We start from the raw sequence: 14,160 nt of genomic DNA, 5'->3' as shown, positions 1-14,160 counted from the left end.
TTGGTATTGTTTGAAATTCCTCGCTTTAATGTCTTTTAATCATTAAGTTATGGATTATTTTAATTATAGGGATCACTATATGTATGTTTTGATAATTAATCTTAGGGTTTTATCATATGAGACCCTAAAATCATTCTTTACTGTATATTAGGCATCCGAAACTTCATATTTTTATTTTACACCCCCAAACTTTTAAGTTGTTTTTGATAACACCCTTATGGAATACAACTTTGTCATATTAGACCCTAAGTTTTTTCTTTTATTGTTATATTAGGCCGCCAAATCTATTAATTACGGGACTATAGTAGCAATTATAGTAGCAATTATGAACAGAATCCAATCAGGTGTTATTTATAACAACATAATAGATTTAAAGGTGTCAATTGGAAATATGAAGATTTGGGGGTTTAATATACAATTAAGAAAGAATTTAGGGTCTAATATGACAAAGGTCTTAAATCTTACTGTAAGGACTTGGATAGCATTTATTTTCCTCCAGCTATATGTTACTTGACAAAGTTGTCTTTGCTGCTGATTATTGATTTTGAAAGACAGATGTCAATTATGCGGGCTATAAATTTGATTAATAATGCAAACACATGTATGATAAGGTATGCACTGGAAGAGTAGTTAAAGACATCGAGTTCTTTTTAGGTTTATTTGTTTTTTTTCATTTTTTCAGTGATATTTGAGCTTGGAATACTGTTTGCTAATATATTATTCAGTCTTTTTTAATCTATAGTTGGACATCTGTATTAGACGCATTGGTGTTGATAAGATAACATATGGGAACATCTTAGTATCGTATGAATCCCGTAATCTTACTTTTGTAAGAAACGATGTATTTGTTAGATAACAAGAAACATGTCTTTGACTATTTGTTGCTTCACCATCCAAACTCCTTAACCACTCAACATTACCACTGTCAGTTGTGTTGCTCAGACACCAATTGAAATGTAATTCCTAACTTCTATACAAAGTTTTGTTTTTGAAAGGAGCCTCAAGTGTTTTAAAAGTTACCATACGTGATATTCCTAGGTATTCTCAGTCCATATTCATAACATGAGTTTCCATATCTTGATTTGATCCCAGCATCATTCAGATTGATTATTGAAGATATTCTGTTCATGGTTTTTGGTATTGTTTATGTTGATTTTGTTATACCTCATAATTATCTCCTACAGTGAATCAAGTTTTCTGTTTCTTATGCCAGCCTTCTTAGTGCTTTGGGAACATCAGTTCATTCTCATTTTTCTTCTGTATTTTAAAACTTGAGTTGAGTTGTCTCCAACCAAGAGAAATTTAGTGAGAATGCCTTCTTTAGTGCAATATACAGATGGAAGAGTTGGAGATAAATCAAACCAATCCAAGGCTTATCTACTCATTGAGAAAACACTCTTCTTGCTAGGAAGAAGAAATCTTAGTCTCGTCAGGTTTGGGAGAATCATAGTTTAATTAGGATTACACTTTTTTATTTGGAGACTTTTAGTTTGCTTTCGATCTTAGTTGAGTTAGGTAATTATTTCAGTTTGAGCATTTAAAATCTACATCATTAGTTGACTTTTTGTTTGTTGATTAATTAGATTTGAAAACTTTAAAAAGATGGCATTGTGTGTAAATTCCTTCCTTGGTCTAGAACCAACCCACAACCTTGGGATGAACTTGCCTTCTGTCAAAATCTGAAATCAAACTCCAGAGATAGCCATATTAACCTGAAAAATCTGTTGTCCATTTATTAGTGTTAATGTGATTTCCTGCTTGCAGTTAGCAACATAACTTTTAGTTGCTCTAGGGTAAACTTCATTTGTTTCTTATCTAAAATTAAGCAACGAGGTTGTTGTCTAATTAACTATTTAGTTTAAAAGAACTATTTAGTATAAAAGAAAGCGAACACCTTTGTCTACAGCCATCGAAGAGCTTGCCTAACGTCTGAAGTGACTTTTTCAGATGCTTTATACCTTGTCAACCATTTCTGTACCACACTTGCTGAAATGGTCTAGTGTTGTGCATGAGTTAATTTGTGGCTCTTGAACTCTTCTAGGATAAAAAGAAGGCTTCATCTACAGCCATGGAAAGCTTGCTTAACTTCTGATGCGACTCTTTAGGGTGCCTTATACCTTCTCAATCATTTTTATGCTACACTTGCCAAAATGGTAATGTTGTGTATGAGTTAACTTACAGCTCTTGTACTATTCTAGGATAAAGATGTATTCATGTTGTTCTCGAACCCAATGTTACATAAGGCACTAGGCGGACTAAGCGTTCGAGCCGGCGCATAGGCGTTTGCCTATTTTTTTAATTTATTTAATTATAATAATTCACAAAAGTATGTATTAAGTTCATATAAAATTACAAAAAACATAAATAAAAAGATTAAATCCATAATCAACCATGCATAAATACTAAAATTGAATTAAGATTAACTAAAATTGAACAAGATTAAACTAAAGTTAGCTAAAATTAACTAAAATTGGACAAAATTAAACTAAAATGAACTAAACTTAACTAAAATTGAACAAGATTAAACTACAATTAACTTAATTAAACTAAATTGAACAAGACTAACTATTCAAATTTAAAAAAACAGTTTATAAGTGAAATTGTTACCTAAAACAGTAACTAAGTTAAAAAACAATTTATAAATTTAAAAAAATTGAAAATTTTACCTGAACGCCGAGAGAAGATTGGCGGGAGAAGGTGGTTGCCGGAGAGGACCGGCAAGAGAACGGGGACCGCGGGAGAGGAGGACGTGGTTGCGGGAGTAGCAACGGCGGGAGAGGGAGAGAAAGTCGCAATGGAGATAGGGAGAGGTGGCTGTGGGAGAGTGAGTTAGAGAGAGAGAGAGAGGGAGATAAGCAGACGCGACGGGAGAGAGTTAGAGAGAGAGATAGGGAGAGGGACTGAAGGAGATGGGGAGAGAGTGAGTCAAGTGAGAGAAATAGGCAGACGTGACTGTGGGTGCGGGACAATTAGAGAGAGGGAGATAGGGTTAGCTATTAATATTAGGTTATAAGAGGGAGATAGGGTTAGCTATTAATATTAGGTTATAGGTTCGGGTAACGGGTACAGGATTGAGCTTGAGTTCTTTTTTCAGTTTTTTTTTCAAAAAGCTAGGTGCTACCTCTGCTCCGCCTACGCCTAGGCGGACGCCTAGGCGTCCGCCTAGGCCGCTTTTTATAACACCAAGTGTCATTTTGGTGTCTTGTGAGTAAGCAAATTGTAATATTTTCCTAATATAATAATGTCATAATAAGATGGAGAATTAGACGTTTACGAGTCACGACTCCAAAGTAAGAGACACCTCTCATTCATAAGAACAAGGAACGAGTATGGAGATAGTTGACGAGGATCTTTATTGGTATATCAAGTTGTTTGAATCTTGGTATATAGGTTGTTTTAATTCCTCTTTGAAGGGATGCATATGTAGTTTTCTTAATTTTGTGTACACATGAAATTATTGCAAGGATTGGTGGATAGTAGGTTAATCAAGATGTTGCATTCTTTAACGAAGTTGCTATAATGTCATTTTCAACACATTCATATAATTCCAATTTCTATCTCTTAGGCTCCAGAAAAAGGATGAAGTTGCTTATGCATTGAATGATTGAAATTTTACGCACCCTATAAGTTCATAACCACAACTATTTAGTCTTATCTTGTAGTTGATATGTTCCTATTTGGATCCTTTAAGGCAATTGTTATAATTCCTACCTTCTCAGATTCAGACACATGATGAAGGTGCTTATGAGTGTAAATTTTAGAGATCATCTAAGTTCACAAACACCATTATTTAATGTTACCTTGCAGCTGATATGTTCCTGTATTTCATCCATCTCAGGAAGCATGGCAAGATGTGGATCCAGATGAGCTTTCGTATGAGGTAAACAAGTTTTTTTTTGTGTGTGTTCCCTTCCTTTTAAGTTTACTAGTTTTTATGCACATGCAATGCACGTGGTTAAATATCAAATTTTTTGTCTTTTATTAAATTACTAATTCATTTTGAGTTAAATATCAATGCATATTTTTTGTCTTTTGATCTAGATCAAATGATAGCTTAATAACTAAAAGTTAAGAAAACTGAGGAAAATATTAAAATCAATAGGTAAGAGCAAGTTGTTATGAAACCTGTTCTATATCCTGTTAAATAGAGAAAGCGATAGACTATCGAGGATAAACCTCTTTATTTTATAATTATCTTAAAAATGCTATATTTAAAAGGAAAAAAAAACTTTAATTCATTCACCAGAGCGTAAGCTTAGTAGATTAGAGAGAGATAGAGAAACTTGGGTTAAAAATTACTAAGTTGCCATTGATAAAAAGATTGATAGATCAGAATTAAATTAGAATTTATCTTATAAAAAGGAAATCTAAAAAAATAACTAAACTTTTTAACTAATAGGGATTCAAAAAAGCTTGTAATACTATTACATGTGCATCCCTCTTTTGCAGCATTTTAATAGGAATAGCATTCAGTTTCAAATGACTCAATATAAATCTCAATTATCTTAAAAATGTGATATTTAAAATTATCTTAAGAATATATACTCTATATATCTTTACCAAAAAAGAAGAAAAAGAAAAGAAGAGATCCATCTATGATTACTATAATGTAAAACATGTAAGGCATATTCAAATCAAATCTAAGCAAGATCATGTTTAGATGTATTACATCTTAGAATCATAAAGAGGTTGAAGAAAATTATAACCATGTTTGGTCATAAAACTTATTACTATCAACATTTAAACAATCTAAAAAAAAGATGAAACGCACAACATAATTCACTGCTTTTAAACAATCTAATCTAATAATCTAATCTAATAAGAAGAAAATAAGAAAGGCACATACCTGTTGGAATAGATAAAGGTGTTATGAAAATTATTGCAATTTCTTGATCTAAAAAAAGATCCACAATATAATTCACTACTTTAAACAATCTAATCTAATCTAATGATTTAATCTAATAATAAGAAAATTTCAAAGGCATATACCTGTTGAAGGAGACGAAAGTGCGATGAAAATTGTTGCAAAGCTTACATATATAGGCACGTGATGTTGAATGTGAGAGGATAACTATTGTAAATAGAGATCTATTTAAATAATAATTATAATGTAATTTCTTAAACTTTAAAATTATTAGTACATAAAATTAGGATAGGATTAGGATTGAAGTTAATAATTAATATAGGATTATAGTGCGGTTAAATTAAAAGTTATTATTCCATCACACGAACTTAAAGAGTCATAACTTTATAAACTTTCTATCAAGTTTCTCATGGGCCATTAAAGCCCAAGAGGACAAATACGTAGTGATGATAGGATAATTAGGATTATTTAAATTGTTGATGTCAGTAAGTATATAATCCAAAAGCTGAAGGATATACACATATATTTGGGATTATGCGCAGGATATGGATAAAATGATACCTTCTTTTTGATAGATTTTATAATGATATTAATTAGGACCATCTACAATTTTCTCATGGGCCATTAAAAAGCCCATGAGGACAAATGCGTAGTGATGATATAATTAGGATTATTTAAATTGTTCATGTAAGTAAGTATAATCCAAAAGGTAAATGATATGCACATATATTTGTGATTATGCCCAGGATATGGATAAACCCCATGCCTTCTTGATATTAATTTGGATATGATAACAATATTTTAGAATGATATTAGGATAGATTATGATTAAAATGTACTATTGAAAATAGTGAAGGGTAATATTGTCCATGAAAAGATTTTCTCGAACTTGTACTTTTAAAGGGAGTATGATTTGTCTATTGATGGGTGCTCTGCTTTTTTGTAGGAGCTGATTGCCTTGGGTGAGGTAGTTGGAACAGAGAGGAGAGGTCTTTCTGTAGACACAATTGCCTCCTTACCTTCAGTTACTTACAAAGCACAAAGTTCACAAGATGCCAACACAGACCAGTAAGTTCTTGTCTTTCCTATTTTCTTTCTTTTGAAATTTCTGTTAATAATTATCTGGTTGTTAAATGTTTGCAGATGTGTTATTTGCCGGTTAGATTATGAAGAAGGGGATTCTTTAGTTGAGCTTTCATGCAAACATTTATATCACCCTGAGTGCATAAACCAATGGCTCCAAATAAACAAGGTACTTGCAAAATTATCAAAATATGCTCGCATTGTTTGCATTAGCGTTCTCTGTCTGAAATTTGGAGTTAGATGCATAAATATTACCTGGCGTTTATACCATGAGTTTTAATTTTTCTTGGAAGAGTTTCTTGCATTGCTTGTTTTCTTATTGGACATTAGTGCTATTGGGGTGCGTTTGTTTCTGTTTTGAAAAGTTCCTCACTCACATGGTTAGTGGTTATTTTCTATATCTGGTTTTGTTCTTCTAATCATTTGCGCTTGTCATTTGCTACTTCACCTCCAGTTATTTTGTCGCATACGGGTATGGCTTGGTAGTACTTTTATGTCGCACGCACTTGCAGTGCTTGGATTTTTTTTCCTTTCACTCACGTAGAATGGTGCAGACGTAAGTCCAGCTCTTGGCATCCGGGCTTTCGCTGGCTGGCTCAGTAGTCTAGGATTGCAGTTGGGCTTTAGGCATCCCGTGCAGGGCCTAAACGGCCATCCAATTTATGATGGCTGCAGACTTTTCCACATTTTATCCTATTTTTAAGTTTGTTACCTAATTAGAACCATGTAACTACATAATAATGAAACAATTAGGGTAGTTACTATATTAAGAAAGTTGGAGAATTTGTTTTAGTTCCACATTAAGCTATCTTAATTGTATCCTAGTTCTAAATAAAACTGGACTATTCTTCCCTAGATAGAAGTCTCGTTTCCCTCATAGTACATTATAATGGCCAAAATACAGGCAATCTTGAGAAGCAATCATTTGTTTATGCTGAAAAATAGGAGGGAGGGATTTAAAGGGTCCATTCTGTCATTGGTTAAGTATGTATTTGATTGTGGTTGAGGTTTGGGTTTGTTTGAAAATTCAATTTATACGGCTGATTCTCTCCTCCAATATATGAAGGATTCCATTTTCTCCTGTGTGGAGGCTGATTCTCTCCTCCAATATATGAAGGATTCCATTTTCTCCTGTGTGGAGGCTTTCTTTCTCCTGCAAGTTTCGTTTCTTTTTTTCTCATTTCTTGTGAGGCTTATTTTCTTTCTGTATCAATAAGTAAGTTCAAAAGGAACTAAAAATGAGTATAGATCAAGAATTACCAGGTAATCAGGTATTCTTTCTGTATCAATAAGTAAATATGTCTGCTTATTTACATGCCTTTGGTGTGTTTGGTATTTTTGGGTTATTTGCTTTATCTTATATCTGCTTATTTACATGTCTGTGGTGTGTTTCATGTCAATGCTGAAATAGTAGGTGGCCTCTAGTTTCGAACCACAAGATTTTGAATGTGACCCATTTGCTAGTCAAGGTTTTCTCCAATCCTAGGAAAACTTGAATGAAAATGCTGAATCCAATTTTTAAACGCTAATCTTTGCAAGGTTTTAAATATTTGATATAAAAAAAAATACCGGATGACCAAAATTCATATCGGATTGCGGATATCAGGGAAATATCAGGGATATGTGGTAATATTGAAATGTCATAACAGATGTTTGCATATATAATATAATGCACTAAAATGTAATCTCAACATACTTAATGGAATCTAAGCATACAAAATGTAAATAATATATATTTAGGATCTCTAATCAAACCTTGTAAAACAAATAAAAGTACGGATTTACGTTGCAACATTTCGTCTGATTTTTATAGGCTAAAATACCTTTTGATATAATGGGGAAATTATGAAATCTCGCCAAAAAAATGCCAACCACGATATATTGTTCTGCGACAAGCCATATAAAAGGATATATAGGCCAATATTTCGGCTAGTATATCGGCCATCTCGGGTATATATTGCCCAAAATAGCCAAAAAGCGGTGAAGGATATTTAGAGACTATCAATTATAGTAAGCCCCGTAAAAGGATATATTAGGCGATATATCGGGCCATGTCGGGGATATATAAAACAATGAATCTTTGCTTCTGATGATCCTAGGGCTTTGGATTTTTTTGTTTGGAAGTGTTGGGGATATTTTGCATGCAACATTAATGTTAAAGAGTGCTGTAAAAGAAGTTTATTTAAGTTTCCAGAATGACAAGTTTTGAAGTACTTCTCACATTTTGATCAAAATAATACTTGATCAACATTGGTTGGCCTGTGGCTAATCTATTATCATCAACCCTGTTTGCATTCAGGTATGCCCTATTTGCAGCTGTGAGGTCTCTACTTCTTCGGGACAATAGTCAAGGTTAATGAACCAACCAACCGGCATCTTGAAGCCATTTGTTACCCTTGCGGAATAAGCAGCCAGAGCTTGTAGAAGTCATTCCATGAAATCTGCTGCATTTGTTGACAGTGGAATCTCACGTGAAAAGGATACAAACAAGATGCCTAATCCATACGCAGAAATTTCATGTAGCCATTGTTATACCATTATATTGTTGTGCCTATTGTTCAATACTTGTATATCATTGTTAGAAGCTAAGGTGTTTATGAATCTGCTGAACTCAGTATGGTCTGCTGTGCAATAAGTTTGATAAAATGTTCCACTGGTTAAGACCATCAATTAATATACGAGTGCTGTTGTGTATTTTTCTTCTTAAAAGTTGTGAATTTGGATTTGATATCGCGTATCTGTATTTCGAGATTTGGAATCTCGGTATTTGTTGAGAGCTACGCAGTTGTTTTGATTAATTGTGATTGTCATGACAAGAGCATGTAAGCTACTCTAATGCTTATGCTAAAAGGTTGCATGAATTTTATCTGATCCTGCATCGCTTCTGTAAAGAAAAACATTTGTTCTCTTCCTTTGATCACGTATAGGTTCTTTTGTTACAAGTAGTCTAAGCCCAACCTATCCTGAAATCTTGAACCAAATCCCCACTATTTTATTTTAGGACACTTGCCCAAGTGTCCCCTAAGTCTTTATTAGTCTCCCAAATCTTTGGAATTGGTTATAAGCCCCTCAAATCCAAAAGAGTCTTGTGAAGTGGCGGAACTGTCCCTCAACTTAATGTTTTGGTGAACATAGGGCTGTCCAAACGGAACGGCCCAGCCCGGCCTGGAAATGTGGGTTCGAGCCGGGCAAAAAGGGGGACCCGGGTCGGGTTCGGGGCTGAGCCCAAACGAGCCCCGGCACCGGGCTGGCCTGGTTATTTTTTTTCCTTAAGAAATAGTTTTTTTGTAAAAAAAATAAAATTTCAAGAGTAAATAAAAATAAAATATGCGAAATTTTGATAACAATTCAATCGTATTATTAATCACTTGTGATTATACAATTTATAAATACAAATATTATAGAAATTAAAATGATAAAAATAAATTCTTTATTATTAATAACTAACAATTATAATTTTTTTTGAAATTTATCGCATCGCAATAGATGAATACATCCCAACTAGGTTGACACCTACTCCTTTATATCACTATCATTCGTAACTCTTTCCAAAATAATTTATCATAAATTTACAGCTAAGAAATAAAAATTGCAAACTACTAAGTAATTTCTACTCTCTATCTCTATCTCCTATTGTCAACTCATCAAGTCTTTCTTCAATACCAGCTATCCGATTGATGCCTTGAGTTCTTTTCTTAGACCTCTACCAATTTTGTAGGCACATTGCCGCTTGTACGGTAGACGGGTCTAGCTATGTTATGTGGTCGTCGATCAAACGTCCTGATGTTCTGAAGGTGGATTCCGAAGTTACTATATAAACTTGTACTATTAGTAAGTTACGAGTCATGATGGAAAGTATATGATATGAAATTGTTCCATATACTCTCTACCATTGCAAAAAATCAATATTATTATTTTGAACATTAACTAATGATACATTGGTTGGTGGGAAAATTGAAAGAAGTGGGAAAATTGAAAGAAGAAAATAAAAAATAAATTTGTATTATTCTCTCTAATAGACTTAGGAAAAAAATTAATTACAATCCTCTCAATATAATCCCTCTCTAACAAACTTAGAAAAAGAAATTACAATCTTCTTGTATTGGATTCTCGATTTACAAAAAAGAGAAAGATCGTCGGAGATCATTCCCTTTATTTAAAACTGAGTTCTTCTTGGTGTTGATGGAATGCCTCCCTCGATGTTCATGTCGAGTTTACTTTCCGTTGACGATCCGAACGCTTCACCTCGTGGGACGTTGTCTTCCTCTTGATTGATGTCGAGGAGAACTTGCGTGACGAGTTTGAAACTTGCGTGATGAGTTTGACGATCCGAACGCTTCACCTCGTGGAACGTTGTCTTCCTCTTGATTGATGTCTAGGAGAACTTGCGTGACGAGTTTGAAAGGAACTCTTAACAAGTTTTAGAACTCAGAGCTAGTTTAAACTCTGTAAAAGAGCTGATTTGAACCGAAAATCGGTTTAAAGCCAAGCACCAAAGCTCCTTGTTGCTGAAGAATGCTCTCGGTGGATGAATGCAGAACTTCTTCTCCAAAATTCCTATTCGAAAAAGCCCTAAACTCCATTGAGTTTGCTGGCATTTATAAGGAGGATTAAGGGCTGTAACCGGTCCCTTAATCTGATTCTAAGTGGGGTGGCAATCCCTCAAATCGTGGGGAGAAAACGGTTTTTGGAATCGTTCAGATATGTTTGAACGAGTCAAACGTCAAAACTGGCGTTCTGGGCATGAGCTCTACGTCCAATGGATGGGACGTAGAGTTAAGATCTGCGTCGGGGCAGAAAACACAGCTGTTGCATTACGTTTTTGAATAGGAACACAAGGCTGAATCTTGCGTTTTGTTCTTAGAACGTAGAGGAGAGTTCTACGTCTTGGATTAAAGAGATTGTTGACTTGTAATCTCTTTTGTAGAGCGTTGCAAAAATCATCATTTTATAATCTTCGCTTTAGCCCTTTAAAATGTGGGAATCATCAGACTATAACTCCCGCAGTTGTTTGTGAAGCCTGTTGAATCCGAGCTTTTATCGGTTGTCGTGAAGGTCGTCGAATTGTAACCTTCCTCAATCTACGTGAAAATCTTCCAACTATAGCCTTCATTTGCTAATGTGAAAGTCATTTGATTATAAATTTCTCAGTTGAATTGTCAATATGAAAGTCGTCAGATTGTAACTTTCATTGTCTGTGTTTGATGGGGATAAGCTATCTGCACTAATTTTTAGACAGCCTACAGAACGCCCTCAAAGTTTTTAAAAGTTTGCGGTTGACTAGAACGAATTTTTGGAATACTTTGGATCCCAAATTGGTTTGAGATTGGTTGAATGATGGTTCACTATATCTGTTTTGAAGGTATCATAAACTTGATTGTAGAAATTTGTTGCACAGGACCTGTATGCTGGTGACCTGCAATGTAAAAGGATTTTTGGCAAATCCTCAGCCATCAACGGATTTGATGTGCCTTTACCCATTACCGTTGGACATTGGGTTAGCATATGGATTGTTTAAGTCTGTTCCACATGTAATGTTGTGCTAAAAGAATAAACTCTTTTAGGCTTGATACTATGATATTGAATACATAGACTTTGTCGAATCTGTGAGACGCAGCTTAGATCTGACCAAAGTGATCATTGTAGGTATTGATGAACACCCAAGACGTAGCCCAAATTTGGCTAAAATGATCCTTACAGGTATTGATGAACACCCAAGGCGCAGCCCAAATGATGATTTCAACAATATCATTGTCAATCTTAGTGGGAATGTTAAGCCATTGAAAAGAAGAGTTGCGTGAGCGATCAAATTCAGTGTTATCAGCGACAACAATTAGAATCAGTCTGTACTCATCCAAGAAGCTGCATAGCTTCTTATCATAGGCCAGTTTCTTCTTAGCTTTCGTCACCTTGATGGCCATTGCTAGCTTACAAGCAGAATTAGTCCGGCAGAAGGTTCAATTTGCTCAAGATGAAGCTATCACGACCATACTCAGCCTCCAGGCTACATAAACTCTTGTGAATTATCATAAAGAAGTCCATGCTCTTGAAGAGGCTAAGAAAGAAGCTGCTGCTGCGGTGCCCAAGGAAGATGAGCTGAAGAGACCGTGCGAGTTGCCCACGAGGAGAAGCTCTCCGATATCAAGTCCCAACTCGCATCTATTCACTTGCTGGAACCTTGAACTTTAATAATTTTTTTGTATCGTTCTTTTGACAAGAACAATATTATCTTGTATCACTTTTCTTTTGATTTTGAATAAAAAGTGATACTATTTTAGTTTTTCATTGTTTCTTTTGTGTGTCATATTCTGATTTGAAACAATGAAAAATATAATTAAAAATGCCAGATGTGTGATTTTAACTTAGCATAATTTCCTACATAAAGCGAGATTTAACACTTTTCTTTATTATCATTTAAGATAATTCCAAAAAATTTCAATCTGCTGGAGATATTTATTGGCTCCCGGAGTTGATATTCTATTTAAGAATCATCAAATCCTTGGAGTTGTACTAAACGATTGTTATTCTCATGAAAATAATTAACAAGTTCGTTTCTTCCTGTGTTGCATGTTCACTTGAAACACTGAAAGAAACTTATAAGCGCCAGAGGTGTAATATTAATGTGTCATGAATTTTTACTTAGAGTGAAATTTAAAAAAAATTCTTTTCTTTATTACCACTCGGGGTAATTCTAGAAAAGTTTAATCCTTTGGGGATTTTATGAATACTTATTACTCTTATGTAAAAGAATAACCAGTTGTTTAACTGTTAGAGGTATAGTGTTAACGTAACAACGATTTGTAGACTTATCATCCTATTAAAGATGATTAATAAGTGATTGTCAGAGGTATAATGTTAACATGACAGGAACTGGTTGCGATCAGAGTAACTTTGAGGACCTATCGCTCTATTGAAGAGAGTCGATAAGTTGATTGTCTGAGGTGTGATATTAACATGACAATAGTGATTGTCAGAGGTGTGATATTAACGTGACATGAACTTGTTGCGATCGGGGTAACTTTATGGACTTATAATCCTATTGAAGATGATTGATAAGTTGATTGTCAGAGGTATAATGTTAACATGACAGGAACTGGTTAGATCGAAGTAACTTTGATGACCTATCGCTCTATTGGAGAGAGTCAATAAGTTGATTGTCAGAGGTGTGATATTAACGTGACATAATTTGTACTTGTGATTTGAACAAGATTTTAAAGACTTAGCGTCTTGTTGGGGAGAATTACTAAATGAGTTTATCATCAGAGGCGATGAATTTTGATACTTGTGATTCTAACAAGATTTGAAAAACTTATCACTCTGTTAAAGGGAGTTGATAAATTGGTTATTTACTACTCTGTCGAAGAGAGTTAATAAAGTGATTGCAATTTGAGTCATTTTGGGAACTTATCGCTCTATTGGTGAGAGTCGATAAGTTGATTTTCACAAAGGAATTGTTGGCACATCGGGGGTAACGCAAGCTGAATCCAAACTCTATGGGAATGATGGTCATCATAAGTGTAATGTTAACTTGACGATATTAGGGAATTCTGTCAGATGATATAGCCTAGACACTGTTGAAGATGCACAGAAGTTTTGACAATACTCTGTCAAAAGAGTTTGTGATACATGACTTTCATGAGAGTAATTATCATGTTGAAAATGCGGGTTGAACCCATCGTTTGAGGTCTGAAATGCAAAACCGAGTTTTGCATTTCATTACTTAAACGCAGAGTTGACACACTCGTTCGAGGCTTGAAACGCGGGTCTAACTCTATGTTCAAAGTTAGAAAATGCAGGGTTGGGCCTGGCATTTGAGAAATTGGAACGCAGCCATGGGCCTTGCGTTTACGAAGGCTAACCGCCTTATCCTGTAATGTTGAGATTGCGTTTCAGGTGGTTGTGATTCTATTCTAGAGTCTCACGCCGAATTAACAGCTTGGGTGCTGTTTATAAATAAACTCCTTTTGGGGTTGAATTAAGACTTACTTAACTCTTCAACTTCGTCTTAACCGCTGAACGAGAGTCCTCGTTTCCTTCGAGATTTCTGACAATCTTCACCCATCTCCGACCACCGACGATAATGGCACCAAGAAGGATGAGTTCCGCTTCAAGGAAAGTCGTGGGATCGCCTTTGGAAACGCCGCCGGTTAGGGACGTCGACGATGTTTTTGCTTCCATAGCCACACCGTCATCACTTCCGTCGCATGCATCTG

The 14,160-nt window shown here is 34.8% G+C and overlaps 1 protein-coding gene across 1 annotated transcript in view; it reads left to right on the top strand.

Moving 5' to 3' along the window:
- LOC109834161 (E3 ubiquitin ligase BIG BROTHER-related-like) overlaps positions 1–8,641 on the top strand; it is a 9,610-nt gene extending 969 nt beyond the window's left edge. Inside the window, exons 4-11 of the mRNA XM_020402099.1 lie at positions 70–81; positions 275–466; positions 556–611; positions 760–829; positions 3,839–3,880; positions 5,811–5,932; positions 6,008–6,116; positions 8,247–8,641. Coding sequence (XP_020257688.1) covers positions 70–81; positions 275–466; positions 556–611; positions 760–829; positions 3,839–3,880; positions 5,811–5,932; positions 6,008–6,116; positions 8,247–8,294 — 651 coding nt within the window. The 3' untranslated portion in view covers positions 8,295–8,641. The remainder of the gene's footprint in view (positions 1–69; positions 82–274; positions 467–555; positions 612–759; positions 830–3,838; positions 3,881–5,810; positions 5,933–6,007; positions 6,117–8,246) is intronic.

Source organism: Asparagus officinalis, chromosome 1 (assembly GCF_001876935.1).
Source record: "Asparagus officinalis chromosome 1, Aspof.V1, whole genome shotgun sequence".
Taxonomy (NCBI): domain Eukaryota; kingdom Viridiplantae; phylum Streptophyta; class Magnoliopsida; order Asparagales; family Asparagaceae; genus Asparagus; species Asparagus officinalis.
Note: the sequence above shows the minus strand (reverse complement) of the source record. Positions and strands in the feature narration are given on the sequence as shown.